General features: G+C 47.8%; 1 protein-coding gene across 3 annotated transcripts; it reads left to right on the forward strand.

Annotated features, from left to right (window-relative positions):
• The first annotated feature begins 856 nt into the window (after positions 1-856).
• Positions 857-18,279, forward strand: LOC135982918 (polymeric immunoglobulin receptor-like). Of its 3 annotated transcripts, none has more exons than XM_065591614.1 (6): positions 857-1,060; positions 1,740-2,096; positions 12,483-12,803; positions 14,084-14,177; positions 14,291-14,458; positions 16,669-18,277. In XM_065591614.1, exons 1-6 carry the CDS (start codon positions 1,018-1,020, stop codon positions 16,694-16,696), a joined length of 1,011 nt encoding a protein of 336 aa, XP_065447686.1. In that variant the 5' UTR covers positions 857-1,017; the 3' UTR covers positions 16,697-18,277. The 3 variants fall into 3 exon arrangements, with proteins under 3 accessions (XP_065447686.1, XP_065447688.1, XP_065447687.1); XM_065591615.1 differs by lacking the exons at positions 12,483-12,803; positions 14,084-14,177; positions 14,291-14,458; positions 16,669-18,277 and adding exons at positions 3,310-3,630; positions 4,670-4,769; positions 6,352-6,518; positions 6,794-7,223 and having other exon boundaries at positions 865-1,060; XM_065591616.1 differs by lacking the exon at positions 14,084-14,177 and having other exon boundaries at positions 858-1,060; positions 14,387-14,458; positions 16,669-18,279.
• Positions 18,280-18,615: the final 336 nt, after the last annotated feature.

Here is an 18,615-nt window from a genome sequence, read left to right on the forward strand (position 1 = left end):
GCTGGTTTTCCCATCCCGTGAAAAATGTCAAGATTTCAAAATGTTTCCCCTACCACACTGGGATGAAACCGAGTCCTTTTGAAGTTTTTTTGTGAAACACCCAATAGGAAGAAGATCAGAATAACCAATAGCCCAGGAGTTATGGCAGTCATCTCAGTTCTGAGTGCCCAGTGCGCTGTTCCAATGAACAGGTCATTATTTAAACAAAGTTGGAACAGCTTCAACAGGAGAGATTGAGAGAGACGCATCCCAGAACAGCCAATAGGACTGGATGGATCAGCTGAGCCAAGCCATGCATTCCAATCTCCCACATGGAGGCGAACCAACATGATCCCGCTTCCCTTTCCTCAGCACTGTAATCCTCCTCCTTGTTGTATGGCTTTAAACAAAAATATCCTCTCCGGGTCAACATCCCAAACACAGAGCTAGAGGATGACACAAGGGACCCTGATGGGAAGCAACTTGGGGCATGTTCTACTAAGGAGATGGCATGGCCTAATGGATTGGGCACTAGCCTCAGACTCAGGAAACCCGTGTTCTGCTCCCATCTCTGACCAGCTGTGTAACACCAGGCAAAGGAATTGCCCATCTCTGTTTTCCTAGCAGGACAATGTAGCTATGGCTAAGTCCCCCCTTTATAAAGGGCTTTGAGATCTAGGGATACAAAACTAAAAGCTGTTCATGTACTATACACCAAGGCTTCAAATGTCATTAAAAATAGAACATCTGCTAATCTCTCTTTTTTCCCCTCACTCCCCATTTCCAAAAGCAGATATCTAAACATGTGCTAAAATGAGCAGCAGCTGATAGCCAAAATGCAGGCTTCCTGTGTGAAGGCTCAGATTAGGACTGTGGTAGAAGCATCTTTCCAACAATTGCAAACGATACTGTCACTCTGGAGCATGACGACACAGCCAGTGACAAAGGGAGTTCATTGCCGACCCATATTGACAGCAACAAAGAAGCCTCAATGCTGCATTCCACCTCTCCAAGATCTAAACCACTTCCCATTACAGGATGGGTCGCTTCTCAGCCCGGCTGCTATTGCTGGCACTAACAGGTAAGGAACCGAGAGATCGGCCCTCCCCTCCCGTAGACACAGAACATTCCGTTTGCTCTTGCACTCGTAGCACACTGCGCTTGTTTGCTTTTGCACTTATCATTTTGGCGGGCTGCGAGCAGGCACGGAAATTGCGCACCCAGCTATTTGCAATGACGAGAAATGCTTGGCTTGCTGGGGTTCCATATTTTGCCCCAGTCATTGCATATGTTATAGTGGAATGAAAAGCCATAGAGTGGATGTCAGAGAGGGTTTAACCAACCCCAATTTTTGGAAACAGACTTTTCTCATGCTAGAAGGGATTCCTGTCTCCAAACCAACCTAGGAACTGGGTGCCATGAGTCTGGAGAAAGTAACAGAGAATGTTCTGTAGGGAACAACCCTGCAAGATGACTCAAGGATTAGATGATCAGACCAGTGCCAGTTTACCAGACAGAGCCAGCCTAGCTCCTGATCAGTTGTTCACATGCTAACCTGCAATGAAGATCGGGGGACATAAGCTTCACAGTGGGGAAGAACATGGGAAGTTGAATGGGAAGGAGGCAGTGCCAATGGATCGAGTCTCACCACAGAAGCTCCTTTACACAGAGATGGGAGCTTGGAGAACCAGTCACAGCAGCCTGAAGTTGCAGCATTGATGGGCAGGTCATTCTCACCAATGTTTTTCTTTCCTTGGCAGGGCCATGCCTGGCAAGAGAGGAGCTGGAATTGGTGACAGCTGTACAGGGAAGCTCTTTCAGTACAACGTGTTACTACGATAATGACAAGTATTCACTAGAGGAGAAATTCTGGTGCAAGATGCTGTCAGACCAGGAATGCCACAGCAGACTCTTCCTGAGCATCCGAGCAAAGGGAGGGAAAAACCTAAATATTGCACCAAAGAGAAGGGTCGATCTAACAAACTCGGGAACAGGCTGGATTTCTGTGTCCATGACGGAGCTCCAGATAGAGGATTCAGGAACATACTTCTGTGGGGTTTACGATCATCAGACAATTATCCTATTGAAAAAGATTCAATTGACTGTTTCTTATGACGGTGAGCTAAAGACCAGTCATGACCTAGTTGGGACACAAATCAGCTCAAACCAGGATATTCCAAATTAGACTAATGCTCCATTCCTATTCCAAAGAAAACACAGGGTCTATAGATGTCAATTCCCCAGTATATGTTATAGAGAGAGATGGTTAAAATAATAACCTTCAATTACATATCTAGACATAGAAACACCATGTGTATCATACACATATATGTATGTATTTAGATGTACACTTATCACATATCTATGTAAAAAGAAGAGCTGGTTAGGAACGTATTTCTCCCCCTCTCACCCCAGCCCACCTCACCCCCATCCCCAAAGAATGTTAACCAAAACACCCCAAACAAACATTTTTAGTCTTTTTGTCAAAACAATGAAAACCAAAAGGTCTGGGTTGAAAACTGAAAAAAATTCAGTTTTCGATTGTTCAATTAAAACTCTTTTTTTTTTAAATGAAAATGAACATTTCCCCCAAATGTCCTATTTAATCAAAAAGCCATTTTGCATCAAAAATTGAACCTTTTAGACAGAAAATCTTTGACCAGCTGGGATAGAAACCCCATGGGATGGAGAAACCCCACTCCCAATTTGAAGTCCTGGTTACCAGTTGGGATGCACAATAACAAGACTGGGCTTCTTCATTCACACCCTCCCTGTCCTGGTTGAGTGTTGTTTGTTGTCACTGCTGGTGAAAGGTGCTGCAATGACACCTCTGGACCCTTATCCTTACACACAGGGGAGGCCCAGCGTGGCCAGTTGCAGGGCAAGTTTCCCCGTGCTACCCCAGCCAAACTACCTCAGCCCTGTCCTAGGTGGTCCCCCATTCCAGGGAGGAGTGAGGAATCCCCACTTCAGGGCTCACTCAGTCCTCAGCTCCTCGGATGCTAAGACTGCCAGGAGCAGAGGGGCCAGTGGTGAAGGTGCATTTTCAGAGTGGTGGCAGCATTAGCAGATGCTCAGGCTGGTTCAGGGCTGCCCCGTGGTGATTGATGTGCAGTTTTCCAGTGGTAATTGTGCACAGCCAATCCTAGGAAATATTTTCCTTGGGCTGGAAGAGATTATTTCCACGTCTTTTGCAATCTCCTTTTGGGATGGGGTTTAGTCTGATCCTTTGTCTTCCCATTTAGATGCAGGGGGGCATTTATACACCTGCGGAACATGTCTCTTTCCTTCCCTTTCTCACAATAACCAGTCACCGGTCTCTCTCTCCAGCTCCCATGAGGCTATCTGCCAAAACAGGAGACTCCATCTCGCTAAATTGTTCCTATTTTATGATGGACGACAGCAGAAGACCTAGTAATTTTACCTGGTGCAAAATGATAACCGCAACCAGATGTCAACCTGTCAGCAGCGTTAAGTTTGATCAGATTCTTAATATGCAAAAAAGGACCAGGATAAAGCTTGACCGGTGGAACAGAGTGATTATAGTGATGCTGGTGGCGCTCCAGCTACGTGACTCGGGGGAGTATCATTGTGAGACCCATCTCCAGGGAAGTACCGTGCTACTGAAGAGGATCATACTGAATGTTTTCAGTGAGTTTCTCAAAGAAAAGTGGCCTTCCCTTAAAAGTCAGCAAATTTTCATCCCCTGGTGGATGTGATAGCAGGGCAGAGCTCAGATGGGCTCCTCAGACCAGGGAAATTGCAGGAAACCCAGAGACAACTTCTGAATTTACCTTTTGAGACCTTTGATATTTACTAGTCTTATAAACAAACTCGGCCAGATCCTCTGCCCACGTAAATCAGAGGGGAATCATTAGTTGTTATGGACCTACACCAATTTACACCAGCAAAAGTAATGGCCCCAGAACTGATCTGAATGTTGCCCAAATCTCTGACTGAACTCATCCCTTTGTTATAGTTAATAACCCTGAAGAGGGTCAGATCATAAACTGAGCACTTGGATCCTTATCCAAGGGGACCTTTTCCCATATGTGGCTTATCGGTCCCTGCTCACACGTATTCTCCGGCAGTAGCCATGCTTTCCCTTTTATCTGTCATAGACCCCAGACCTACCAGGTCCATCTCACCGGAGACACTCAGCAATTGGCAAGGTTGGGTGCCTGGAAACCAATGGTTGTCTAGACTATCCCTCTGGTCATTGCAGGGTTGTTCCTTCTAGTAGATTTTCCAAGGCATGCGCCATACTAGCTGTAAATGTCTCCAGTGAAAAAGTGTAGCCCAATGGATGGTGTGGGGGCCTGGGAATCAGAAGATGTGAGTTCTAGTTCCATAGCTGCTACTCACTTTCTGGTGGTATCGACACTAAACTTTTTTTGCTCAGATACTACGGTGAGAGGCACCACATAACAACCTGGATAGAATGCACAGGACTTCCGTGAGTGATTATTGGACTACACTCCAATAAGCCTCAGGGCTAGGACTCCTCTGGGCGGTAAAGAACTCCTGCATCACACCCTATTGTCACATTCTCACTGTTAACCAACAAGCGATCACTCACAATTAGTACGAGAAGACTCTAAAGCCTCGTCATAATTTCCCATCACTTCCAGATGTCAAGCAGGCCAGGGCTATGCAGGGGAGGGTCACTCACTCTTGTGTTTATTTTCAGAAAAAAGTGTGTATTATGATACAGTTAATGAGGCTACTTCGCCTCCCACTAACGAGGGGGAAACCGCCCACCCAACTGTGGCCAGCAACAAGGAGCAGAGGTATGAACATCAAACAAACAAAAGTCTTCAGGGCTGACTTTAGAGTCCCCAGTGGGGATTTTCTGGATCTGCGGCAGATTAAAAGGGTGGGGTTGTAAAAGACACACACACACCCCATCCTCCGAGTCTCTTACAGGGTTTGATCTAACCTAGGGTTACCATATTCAAACATTTAAAAAAGAGGACACTCCAGGGGGCCCCTCCCCCGCCCCAACTCCGCCCCTTCCCCGCCCCCGGCCCCGCCCCAACCCCACCCCTTCTCCGCCCCCATTCCAACCCTTTCCCCAAAGTCCCTGTCCCAACTCTGCCCCCTCCTCTGAGCACCCCGCATTCCCCGTCCCGCTCTGATCTTGGTTGGGGGTTGCTAAGTGCTTCCCTGCTCCCCACTTGCCCTGCAGCCTCTATGCCCTTGCCTGCCCTGCTCCTCCTCACCCTGCAGCCTCTGCACCCCTCCGCCCCCGCAGCCTCTGTGCCTCCTGCTCCCCACTCGCCCTGCAGTCTCTGCATTCCCCCCTGCAGCCTCTGTGCCTCCTGCTCCCCACTTGCCCTGCAGCCTCTGCGCCCCCTGCTCCCCACTCACACTGCAGCCTCTGCACCCCCCCCCACAGCCTCTGTGCCCCCTGCTCCCCACTCGCACTGCAGCCTCTGCACCCCCCCACAGCCTCTGTGCCCCCTGCTCCCCACTCGCACTGCAGCCTCTGCACTCCCCCAGAGCCTCTGTGCCCCTTGCTCCCCACTTGCCCTGCAGCCTCTGCACCCCCCCCCCCGCAGCCTCTGTGCCTCCTGCTCCCCACTTGCCCTGCAGCCTCTGCACCCACCCGCCCCCGCAACCTCTGTGCCCCCTGCTCCCCCCTCGCCCTGCAGCCTCTGCACCCCCCCCCACAGCCTCTGTGTCCTCTGCTCTCTACTCGCCCTGCAGCCTCTGCACACCCCCCCCTGCAGCCTCTACACACACAAACACACACACACACCCCTCACCCGGCAGAGGGAGAGCTGCAGGCTCCACGTTGACTCAAACACTTCCTCGCTGCTCTGTGGGGGAGGAGGGAGCGGGGGAGGGACTTTGGCTGCTAGAAGCCCTAGTGGCTGCGAGCGGCTTTCAATCATGCCAGGCGTCCAATCAGCCACGCTGCACTCCGCAGGAGGGGAAATCCCGGACATTTCTACTTCATTAGAAATCCCCCCCGGACGGCCATTTAAGGCTGAAAAAGCCGGACATGTCCGGGGAAACCCGGACGGATGGTAACCCTATCTAACCCCCTCAAGGCAGTGGAAAGACACCCACTGGCTGGACTAGGAGCTGGAGCAGGTCCTTAGTGAGCTGTCTGTTCTTTCCACTCCATAGGAATGATTCGTTTCCATCAGCTGCCCTTGCCTTCAGATTAAAGCTATTGTTTAAGACAACTGTCATCTTTGCAGCCTCCCATGAGTCCCAGCATGTGTGGGCAGGGAGAACGTTAGATAGAGACAGTGATTGTCTTTGGCTTTCTATGTTACCAAAATACAAGATTCCCATTAAAAGGTGGAAAACTTCCTTTCCCAGTTAAAGCTAAACTGTTCTATGTGTGGTTTCCCATAACAGCCTTCCTGAGGCCCATTTCAGTGCATTCCTCTCCATCATTATGGTACTCCTGGTTGCTAAATTCCCGACAGCCGTACTGATCTTTACCATCGCCAGCCGTCAGAGGAGCAGAGCCACGAGGGAGGGGAGCCAAAACCTGAACCAACACCAGCACCTCCCACTCACAGGTGATCTCATGAGCGTTCACATGACAGAATTAACCCCCACTGGGAGACACTCCACCGTGCTGGGCTACAGATCTAGGGAAACAAGAGGGAAAAGAGCCCTGGGGAACTGGAATAAAGTTCCAGGGCAAACTTTGCTGCTTCCTAAGGGAGAGGATAAATGCTGAAGCTAAATGAACGTGTAATGAGCCTGCCATCCATATGGGAGGTTGTCAGCAACTGTCTCCATTTCTCATCTCTCACCCGCTTTCTAATCTGTGTTCCTCTTCCATTTCCAGTACAAGAGAACAGGTAACGCTTGGACAGGATGGGAGGAGGAGGAAGAGGATGGGCAGAAAAATAAAGAACTCCAAGAGTCTGTCCGTCCAAACTCCCAACTCCCCCAGGACAAACGTACATACATGTAGCGATGCTGCAGAGATGGGGACAGGATGAGAAAGCTCTGCTCGGTTTTCCCCAGGCCCCCATGCCGGATAACCTTTGCTTGCTATGCCAGGCTTTGCCTGCCAGGCTAATGGAAAATGCTTCCAAGCAAAAGAAACCAAAGATGCAGCATTTGACAGTGCATTCGCCTAGCGCACGAGTGGGACTTTCACTGGCGTATGTTAGCAGCCACAGCGTGTCTCGGGTGCAATCTATAGAGGGTGCAATGGGCTATATGAATTACTCACCCAGGTGATGCTGAATAAAGGGCATTGTTGTGTCTCATGTGTCTTGTCTTGATTCACTGAAACTCAGTGTTGTCATGAAAAACTAGCAGTTTTACTAAATGTGTCCAGCCTGGCTGGATGTCTCCAGAAAATCAACTGAATGCTCCCCACGTGTCCAGGGAGATACCTTACCCAGAGGTGGACCAAAATGGGGCAGTAGTGCACTGGATCAGGTAATCTTCGGCCATCTCACTCGAACACTCCCAGTACATAAAACAAGACCAGAAATCCGTTGCAGGGCTGAGTTAGCATTTAACAACACAGAGTGGGAGCAGAGAGATGGGTTAAAACTGTGTTTTATCAGTTATATTCTGCAGCTAGTAACTTGTGACAGCCGAGGATACCTCTCTGTGTTTCCCCACAAAGCACAGAGGTGGTCAGTGCCCTAAGATTCACACTGGGTCTGTAGGAACATAAAACGAATCCTGCTACCAGGTGTCAGTGGCCCCACCCTAAGAGTTAAAGGAGAATTTTCTCTCTCACCCTATGTATATGCTGCAATCGGATATGTGATTTGTAGTTTGTGCAAACATACCCGTGGTCACTTTAATCTGGTTAACACACTAATAATAGCAGTCAACATGTGGCAACATGGGCTACAGGGCAGGCTGAAGAAAACTGCTCAGGGACCCTGGGTATATATTTGCATTGTTAGCCTGCACCGAGGTCTATACCACGGTGTCTTCACTGCTGTTTTTAGGCATGTTAGCTTGATTAAAGCTAATACATGTGTCTACCTAAGCTGCAATCACACCTACGATTGCAGCTTAGACATACCCAGAGATTGAGACCTTTCCCAGGGCGATAGAAAGCCTGGTGCTCTGGTTGCCACCTGCTGCAAAGGGGCTTGCTGCTCTGTCATATCAGTGTGCAGCGTTATCCAAGATGGTTATCTGCACAGTCCCCTCCCCAGAGGGCCAGAGCTAAGAGCCACCAAACTCACATCACCTCAGAGAGCAGCGCACACACAGTGCCAAGGGACAGAAACAATGTTGTCTCTGTTCGGGGGGATTAAGGCCTGTCATAAGGATCCTCACAAACAATGTACCAGCGTGGGGCAACCCCCTTGGTGATAGTCCCTGTGTCAGAGGATTGGGGCCTATCTTAGAGCGCCTTCTTTCTACCAGACCAGGCTTTCCTCTCACGGAATTAGCTCACTCTCTGAGGTAATTCTGTCTGAGCTCTCAAGAAATCCAGGGAAGCAATTTTCAGCAATTTCATTTTAACCCTTCTTAACAAAACAAAACAAAAAACCCTCATCAACTCTTCTCTTATAGTCTGTGCTGGCCAAGGAGTCCCTTCCCCAAGCCTGACTCTCACGCCAGTAACTCCAGTAACCGACATTTCCTGGCTCTTACCACTGAGTCTCAGCAATAAAGGGCTCCACGCAGTCTCCCTTCTGTCCGTTTGGTTTCTGGCGCAATTCCTCTTCGCAGTAGCGCCAGCAGCAGTCCAACGGGTTCGCAGCCCCTGGCCCCTTAGCTTCCTGGGGGGTGTTGTAGTCGTCTCTGCCATTTCCTGCTGCCTTTTTTTTTCAATAAGGGTCAGCTAATTAAATTTCCAGCTCTCTCTCAGGTTCAGTGAGCAGGGCTAATCGGCCAGCCAGCCCCAGGCCTCTGACCCCAGAGGAATGGCATCCCTTACACCTTCACACCTTGCTTAATGCAAACACAAACAGAGGTTTGTTTGAAGATACAATTCACTGGGCTCCTTGCACATTGTTACTGACAGTCTCCCAGGTTCAGGTGCCAACCACGTTCTCCAGGGAGCTTCTGTCCCACACAGAGCCCTTGTGGGTCATTTTCCACATGCTCAGGTTCATACAGGAGCAGGACACGCTGACTCTCACCTCTTTCCCACTGGGTGAAGATAAGAGGTGCAGCATAGGCTCTCTCAAAGGTGTGGTAGGCAACCATAGGCAGTGCAATCAGTACAGGGGTCACAAGGAAGCCAACCAAACTATCCTCTATCAGCAGAGCTGTCTGGAAAACTTCTGTTTCATGAAACATTTTGAAGGGAGATCATGGCACTGCAAGAGGGTAGCGGGAAAGCCCTGGTCTCCCTACACGCCAGCTGTCCCAGGCTGATGGAGAAGTTCCTTCTTCACTGTGAAATTTAGAGCAGCCTCCAGACCATTTGAAACACCTTGATGCCCCCCGACCCTGGCTAGTGGAGATGGGTGCAGGAGAGGATCTGGCCCACATTGTGTAATACAGAAACTAAGAGTTAACAAAATAACATACACTGATATTAAAAATGTTATTTGAAGCTATAATATGCACCATCCTCTTGCCCAGCTCCCTATGTTCAAGTTTCAATAGCTAAGTTGTTGTGCTTTTTTAAATGCGAAGCAGCTGGTAGTTCAAATACACAAAAACACAGGCACCCGCCCCAAAGACTAAATTGAGGGACGTTGCTCCAGTTAAAGAATTTTCCCAACAATTCCAAACCGACACTGTCACTCCAGAGCAACACGTGACAGACAGTGACAAAGGGAGTTCACTTCCTACCCGTGAGGGGAAATTCATCTTCACAGTACCGAAGACGCCTGGAGCCTGCATTCCACTTCTCCAAGACCTAAGCCTACAGGATGGGTCGCTTCCCAGCCCGGCTGCTATTGCTGGCACTAGCAGGTAAGGCATCGAGAAATTATCCCTCCCCTCCCGTAGACACGGAATATTCCATTTGTAGCACACTGCACTTGTTTGCTCTTGCACTTATCACGTTGGCCGGCTGCGAGCAGGCACGGAAATTGGGCTCCCAGCTATTTGTGATGGCAGGAAATGCTCTGTCTGCTGGGTCTCCATATTTTTTTCCTCAGCAATTGTATATTTTAGAAAGAAAAGCTATCAAATGGATTTCAGGGAGGATTTGAACACCCCAAATTGTGAAAACAGGCTCCTCTCCTGCTAGAAGGGATTCCTTATCCAAACCCACCTAGGAATTGGGTCCTGTCAATCTGGAGAAAGCAACAGAGAATGTGCTGTAGCGAACACTCCTACACTGAAAAGGGGGTGGACTAGATGATCAGACCAGTGCCAGTTTACCAGACTGTACCAGACAGAGCCAGCCTAGCTCCTGATTAGTTGTTCACACTCTAACCCACTTTGAAGACTGGCTGATGTAAGCTCCAGAGTGGAACAGAGCATGGACTATTCAATGGGAAGGAGACAGCTGATATGCACTGGCGCTCAGGACAGAGGCTCATTTAGGCAGGGGTAAGGAGCTTAGAATAACAATCACAGCAGCCTGAAGTAGTCGCAGGGATGGCAGGTCATTGGTTAAGAGCCACTGTCCCCACAGGTCATTCTCAACTCTAACGTCAATTTGTTCTTTCCTTGGAAGGGCCCTGCATTGCAGGAAAGGACCTGGAAATGGTGAGAAGAGTGCGGGGAGGCGCGCTCACTACAGTGTGTCACTACAACGAACACAAGTATTTACAAAGTGAGAAATTTTGGTGCAAGGAGCTGTCAGACTTGGAATGCCGCACCATAGTCCAGAGCTCCCCCACAGCAGGAAGGAATTCTCTAAATTCTCCAGATGCAAGGGTCAGCCTAAAAGACTTGGAAATTGGCTGGATTTCTGTGTCCATGACGGAGCTCCGGGTAGAGGATTCGGGAATATACTGGTGTGGCGTTTCCGATCATATGAAGATTATCCCATTGAAAAAGATAAAAGTGGCAGTATCTTATGAAGGTGAGCTACAGATCAGTGAAGAGCAGGTTGGGACACAAATCAACTCAAAGCTGGATATTCCAAATTAGACTCATGCTCCATTCCCAGGTTTAAAACAAATAAAAGGAAGTTTTATTCACACAGCACAGTCAACTTGTGGAACTCCTTGCCTGAGGAGGTTGTGAAGGCTAGGACTATAACAGGGTTTAAAAGAGAACTGGATAAATTCATGGAGGTTAAGTCCATTAATGGCTCTTAGCCAGGATGGATAAGGAATGGTGTCCCTAGCCTCTGTTTGTCAGAGGGTGGAGATGGATGGCAGGAGAGAGATCGCTTGATCATTACCTGTTAGGTTCACTCCCTCTGGGGCACCTGGCATTGCCACTGTCGGTAGACAGGATACTGGGCTGGATGGACCTTTGGTCTGTCCCAGTACAGTCATTCTTATGCTCTTATGTTCTTATTCCCAGTCCAGTTTCTAAATAAAACACATTCTGTGCAGACAGATACGCCAGTGATACTACAGAGCAATGGTTAATGTATTTTAACCCCAATTTTATATCTACTTATAGAAAAAACATACGTATCAGATGCATGTATGCATTTAAATGTGTGTGTGTATACATAAACACACACACACACAAACACACACATACATGCATCACATGCTAGCACATATATAGGTAGAAACTAGAGCTGGTTGGGAAATTTTGTTGCCCTATGAAAACTTTTGATAAAAACAAAAAACGGTTTTTCCATTGTTTCTCAAAACACCACAAACAAGGGTTTCTGACCCCCTTAAAACAAATTGTTTTGGGTTAAAACTGAATATTTTCAGTTATGGGTTGTTAGATAAAAAAAATCCATATTTTTCCAGGAAGGTGAACATTTTTGGCACATATTCTCTGTTTCACACACAGCCATTTTCCATTAAAAACAAATTCCCCTTTTAGACAGAAAATCTTTGGCCAACTCTAATAGAAACCCCACGACATGGAGAAACATCACTCCCAATTTGAAGTCCTGGTTACCAGTTGGAATGACCAATAAGAAGGATGGTCAGACCAGCTGCTAGACATCCCAGACTCTGGGGCATCTTCACTTCTAACACCCCTGTCCCGTTTAACAGCTGTGTCTTGTTACTGTCCGTGAAAGGTGCCGCAACAGCAACCCTGGAGCCTTATCCTTACACACTGGGGAGGCCCAACATGGTGCAAGCTTCCCCATGCTCCTCGGATGCTAAGACTGCCAGGAGCAGAGGGGCTAGTGGTGAAGGTGCATTTTCCAAGTGATGGCAGCATTAGCAGATGCTCAGGCTGGATTCAGGGCTGCCCCATGGTGATTGATTGCAGCTTGGATACTGTGCAGTTTTCTGGTGGTAGTTGTGCACAGCCAATCCTAGGAAATATTTTCCTTGGGCTGGGAGAGATTATTTCCATGTCTTTTGTAAGCTCCTGTTGGGCTGGAGTTTGGTCTGATCCTTTGTCTTCAGATTTAGATGCAGGGGGCATTTATACACCCACAGGACATGTCTCTTTCTTTCCCTTTCTCACAATAACCAGTCACCGGTCTCTCTCTCCAGCTCCCATGACGCTATCTGCCAAAATAGGAGACTCCATCTCCCTAAATTGTTCCTATTTTATGATGGACGACAGCAGAAGACCTAATAATTTTACCTGGTGCAAAATGGTAACCGCAACTAGATGTCAACCTGTCGTCAGCGTTGAGATTGATCAGATTGTTAATATGCGAGAAAGGACCAGGATAAAGCTTGACCGGTGGAACAGAGTGATTATAGTGACCCTGGTGGCGCTCCAGCTACGTGACTCCGGGGAATATCATTGTGAGACCCATCTCCAGGGAAGTACCGTGCTACTGAAGATGATCACACTGAATGTTTTGGGTGAGTTACTCAAAGAAAACTGGCCTTCCCTTAAAAGTCAGCAAATTCTCATCCCCTGGTGAATGTGGTTACAGGCCAGAGCTCAGATGGGCTCCTCAGAGCAGGGAAATTCCAGGAGACAAATGCAAAAATCCTAAATTCACCTGTTCAGGCTTTTGATACCTACTAGTATCATCTACAAATTATCTTTTATATTGCCATGTGTTGTGGGTCTTGTGTAAAAGCCAATAAGAGCTTTAAAGAGGCTGGGCCTTCACCCCCAAAATTCTGACTTTTTTGAGCTTTAAGGCTGAGTTTGTGCCATTTGAGTTTTTGCTTGAATTAACTTTCAGTGTGCATTAAAAGGGTGTCGATCCGAACTGGGGTGGGTGAAATAAGAACTGAGCTGAATCCTGACCAAATCTCAGACTGAACACGGCCCTTGGTCAAGGTTCATGAATGCTGCACTTTGCTTTGATATTCCTCCTTTTCTGCCCTTCTCACTTTCAGCCAGTGCAGGAAGCAGCAATACAGAACAGGCCATAGGAACAGCCACTCTTGTGGAGGGTCTGACTTGGGTGGAAATGGACTCCTCACAAGAAGAGGCCCTTCCCCATAAAATCTCCAGCTTAATAATAGCAAAGGAGTTCAGCTAAGTTAAGCTAAGTTCTGAGCGTTTGGATGCTTATACGAATGGGACCTCTGGTCCTTGTGAGGTTTAACCAGCAGTGCTCAAAATTTGCTCTCTTGTCATACCCATGCTTTTCTCTGTCATACAATAAGATTCTGCAAGGCACTGAGGCCCAGTTGTTCAAAAGAATTTAGGTGCCAAACTCCCACTGAAATCAATGGGAGTTAGGCACCTGAATTCTTTTGAAGAACTGGGCCTGAGTGCTCTGGAGATGAGGGAATTTAGCATCTCTGAGAAAGCACTTAACACCTTGCAAGATCAGGTGCACAGAAATTGGAGATTACATAGCCCTTCCCTTCTGGCCAATGCACGATGGTTCCCGTCAATATATTTCTCTGGGCTTTCTCCAATCTCGTTTTAATTATCTCATTTGAGGAGCTTCCACCACTTCCCTTGCAAGATTATTCCAAAGACCAAGAGACCTCACTCATAGGAATATTTTTTGCTGGTAAATGGCAAAAGGATAGGGTGGGTTTCCACAGGAAACCCATGTTACATGCTCACTGCTAACAAACAAGTTAACTCTGTTCTTATTCCTCATGACGAGGACATGGCTACAAGGGAAAGGGTCACTCGTACTTTCTTCATCATGAGGTGTGTATATTTCCAGAATCTTATGATAGGACAGCTTTTGTGACTACATCCCGTCCCATTGACGACATAGGAGCCGTCCTCCCAACTGCAGCCAGGAATGATCAGCAGAGGTAAAGACAGAAAGAAAAAAATTCAGGCTCAGCTAAATGCAAGATTCACAGTAAAAGGGTGGAAATCTCCATTCCCAGTTAACCCTAATTGTTGTGCGTGTGATTTCCCATAGCTGGTACTCGGAAGTCAATCTCAATGTCCTCTGTATCATGGTTGGATTGCTGGGCACTAAATTCCTGACAGCACTCCTGATCTTTATCGTCGCCAGCCAAAGGAGAAGCAGAGCCACAGAGCAGGAGATCCACGGCCCGGAACAAATACCAGCTCCTCCCACTCACAGGTAATCTCACTGAGTGTATACGGGGCGGGATGAACCCCTGCTGGGAGAGCGTACCCCAGTGCTGGGCCCCAGACATAAGCAAGGTAGAGGAGTCTGGGGAGGATGAGCAGTGCGAACCGGGAGGAAGGCTGAAGGATATATCTTAGCTGCTTGTCAAGGAAGACAATAAAACATTTGAGAAGCTAACTGTAGCAATAACCCCTCATGGGTCACCAGTTCTGTTTGACCTGACAGCAGAGACCTTGATTACTTGCACTAAAGGGGTAACTCCACATTAGCTGGCGGCAGTAGTAGTCTGTTACTTCTATGTGGACCAGCCACTAGAGGGTGACGCAGCACACACTTTGACTCATGCCCCTCACGTAACAGGCAAAAAGTGAGCCATCAAAGACATTAATGATATTAACAAAGGCAATATTGTAAGAATAATTTTAATACATACAGGCAACTTTAATGGATTGTGGGATCTCTCTTCCAGGCCTTTAATAAAAGTCTTTCCAGGTGGAGAATGTTTAAAGATTTCAAATCCAGTGGATCTGAGTGAGCTAGAGGTGCCACTCAAACCTCCAACCCTGCCACAAGGGCAAAAGGACCCTTTAACCTGTGACAAAGGGAGCTGAGGATACCAACAATGCTTAGAATATCCCAGATTTCCTTCCTTTCTTCAGGATAAACAGTATTTACTAGGATCTCAGATTGGTCTTTCAGGTTTCTCATGCAAACTGTTTACTCTGTTGTGGGGTTTTCCTCTCTAGGGGGTGAAAAGTCTGTTCATTTGTCCTCTGGCCCTTTCAGTCCTTGGCCTTGCTATTGAAGTGGCCTAGAAAGAGGCCATTTAGTGCAATTCTCGTGGCGGTTTTGTGTGTGGATGAAGAGGACACCTGTCCACTGGACACTGAAGTGAGATTCACCACTCCTTTAACGAAAGCCATCGGAAGTGAACAGTCAATGCAGACCTGGGCTACATTTAAACCATCCCATTCTCAGACTAGTTACACTAAGGAGAAAATGCCTAGAGGCAAAAGGGACCAAAGATACGATGTCTGGCATCACGCTCATCTAGTTCACGAGTGAGATGATCGGTCTAGTACCTTAGCCAATGTGTCTCGGGAACAATTTACAGGGTACAATAGTCTATTTGTAGGCTTGGCAGAATTCAATTTTTGTTATATAATTTTAACATAAAATATTGATGGTTATTTAAGCTTTTGAAATGTTTATCTATTTAAATTTTCACTGTTGCAGGAAATTATGGGGGAAGTCAGACAATTATTTAATGCCAGTAAATGTTGAGATTCGAAACAGTTAAAGCTTTGTCACAGCTAAAACACAAATTGTCAACATCACATGCCACAATATACAAAGTAAATATCCTCACATCAAACTGTGATCCATTCTCAAGCAGCATTTTTCTTACTTTGACTATCTGTACATTTAGATGATTATCGATGACAACATTTTTGCATTGGCTTGTGCGTGTATGATGAAACCAACATTTACCGATAAAAATGCAATCCTTGTGCATAGCTCAAACATATGATACAGCGGACCCTCGCTAGAACGCGCGTCTATATAGCGCAAAATCGCTTATAGCCCGGGACCACGCATGGATCCCAAATGTAATTACTTTCATTGGAATCCATGGTAATGCAGTCCCCACTATTACGCGGGACTGCGCATGGATCCAAAACCCCACGTTCTAGTTAGGGTCCAGTGTACTAAAATAAAATCCACTGTTGTGTTTCAGATCTCCAAGGCTAGTTACACTAGGGAGAGTCAAACACCACCACAGATGTGACTGCCCTATTATCCACACCAGGGTGACCCTGTTAACTGCAATCATTACTATTTGTATTATGGTGGCACCCAGGAGCTCCAGTCATGGATCAGAGCCCCCTTGTGCTAGGCACTGTACAAACACAAAACAGAAAGTTTTTCTCTGCCCCAAAGAGCTTGCAATCAGAGTAGAAGACAATAGACAAGAAATGCATGCAACAGACAGAGGGAACTAGGTAACAGTAAGATCATACTGACCAGCCTGATAAGCAGTGGTCACAATCCTGATTTACCCTGCCACCAATGGAGACCCAGGCTTCAAATATGGGTGGGGGGCAGAGGCACGTTTTCAGAAAAGCAGACAGCTCCTTGAAACCAGCATGGATTCCTCATCCCTTACTCCATACTTAACCAATTTCCTGTTTTCTTTCCAGGATTAAAGAGAGGAAAGGAAAACACTAGTAAGACAAGGATGTGATGGAAGGAGAAGTAGGCAAAGAAAAAGAATTCCAAGAGTCTTTCCAGCCAAGCTCCCAACTCCTCCAACACTTATACATATACACGCAGAGATGCTCACACAGATATTGACACCTGCAGAGAGAGACATGCTTCGGATGAGAAAGTTCTGCTCAGTTTTCCCAGTGCCTCCAGCCATGACAGATAAACCTTTGCTTGCTAACCCCTGTTTTACCTGCAAAGCTAATAGACGATGCCTAGGTGCAAAAGGAACTGAAGACACAGCATTTGGCAATGTGCACACCTAATTCCGGAGAGAGACTTGGAGTGTTGCACCTGAGCCATCTAGCCATCAGGACCAATCTCCAGGGGCCGCAATGGGGTATATGCATTACTCACACATAGGATGCTAAAATAAAAGGCATTGTTGGGTGTCAGATTGACAAGCGTATTGTCCTGATTCATCCGAACTCCGGGTGTGCCCACACTGCAATCAACAGTGTGACAGCAGGACACATAGGCATACCCAAGTTCGCGTTGATCTAGCTAGCGCCGGTAAGAACACCAGTGAACCTGCAGCAGCATGAGCTGTACAATCCCCCCAGGACTCTGGGTATGTTGAGCTGCTAGCCCAAGCTGCTGAGGATTCGCTGCTATCATGCACTGGGCTTGAGGGACATAGAGCTATTAAAGTCAGCAGATACCAGTGACAGAGTGCTACGGGCTACATTTCTCTCCCTGATTCAGCAAATTCCTTTCCCAGGAAAGGTGATAATTGTACCATGCTCTGGATCCCACTAGCAGCTGGGATACTGGCTGTTTTGCCCGATGAGTCTGCAGACATATGGAAGCTGTTACCTGTACTGCCTTTCGCAAATAGGCTGTGAGCTGAGACCCGCCAAACTCATGCCACCTCAGAGAGCAGTGCCCGCAGTGCCAGGAAAAAGAGACGGTGCTGTCTGTTTGTAGCCAATGAGACAAGGTAGGGGAGTGATACCACAATTTGATGCACACACAAAGCATCAAGTGAGCTGAAGGCTTGGTCTACACTCACCCCCCAAATCGAACTAAGGTACGCAACTTCAGCTACGTGAATAATGTAGCTGAAGTTCGAAGTACCTTAGTTCGATCTTACCTCGGTCCACACGCGGCAGGCAGGCTCCCCCGTCGACTCCGCGGTACTCCTCTCGTCTAGCTGGAGTACCGCAGTCGACGGCGAGCACTTCCGGGTTCGACTTATCGCATCCAGACAAGACGCGATAAGTCGAACCCAGAACTTCGATTGCCAGCCGCCGAACTAGCGGCTGGATGTAGACATACCCGAAGACTCACTGTTTGCTGGGTACCTGACACAATGTTTCCTGGTGGTGTCGCTAGGTTCGGACACAATGCGTGCACATCCCAGATAACCAGCCACATCCTGTCCATTCGGGAGCCTTTGCAGTTTGTGTCCATGGGCCTCGGGTTTATACGGAAGCAGCACGCGCAGCAAGTGGCCGGCTCAGCCAGGAGACATCCACTTCCTACCCACTAGGTGATGAGACAGGAACAGCAAGGGCTCCCTTTTAAAGGGGCAGGACGTAAGCCAAACCTGCAGGGCTCATTTCACAGCACTGGAAGGGAGACCCCCCACTGCAGCCCCTGTAGGCTGGGAAGAACTGATAGAGACTTGGGGTGGGGAGGAAGATCTGAGGACAGCAGAGGCCAAAGTTACCTTATTCCATATGTGACGGGTTGGATCACAGAAACCCCCTTGGGAGCTGCCACCTAATGTACCAAGACTACTTCTATTCCTGTTTTCCCTGCCAGCTCAGGACTCCAGCACCCTGTCTTGCTGAGCCAGACACTCCCGTCTGCTCCAACACAGACCCAGGGTCTGAATCACTTGCCCCAAAGCTGCAAGTTTACCTGAAAACAGCTCACAG

Source organism: Chrysemys picta, chromosome 4 (genome assembly GCF_011386835.1).
Source record: "Chrysemys picta bellii isolate R12L10 chromosome 4, ASM1138683v2, whole genome shotgun sequence".
NCBI lineage: Eukaryota > Metazoa > Chordata > Testudines > Emydidae > Chrysemys > Chrysemys picta.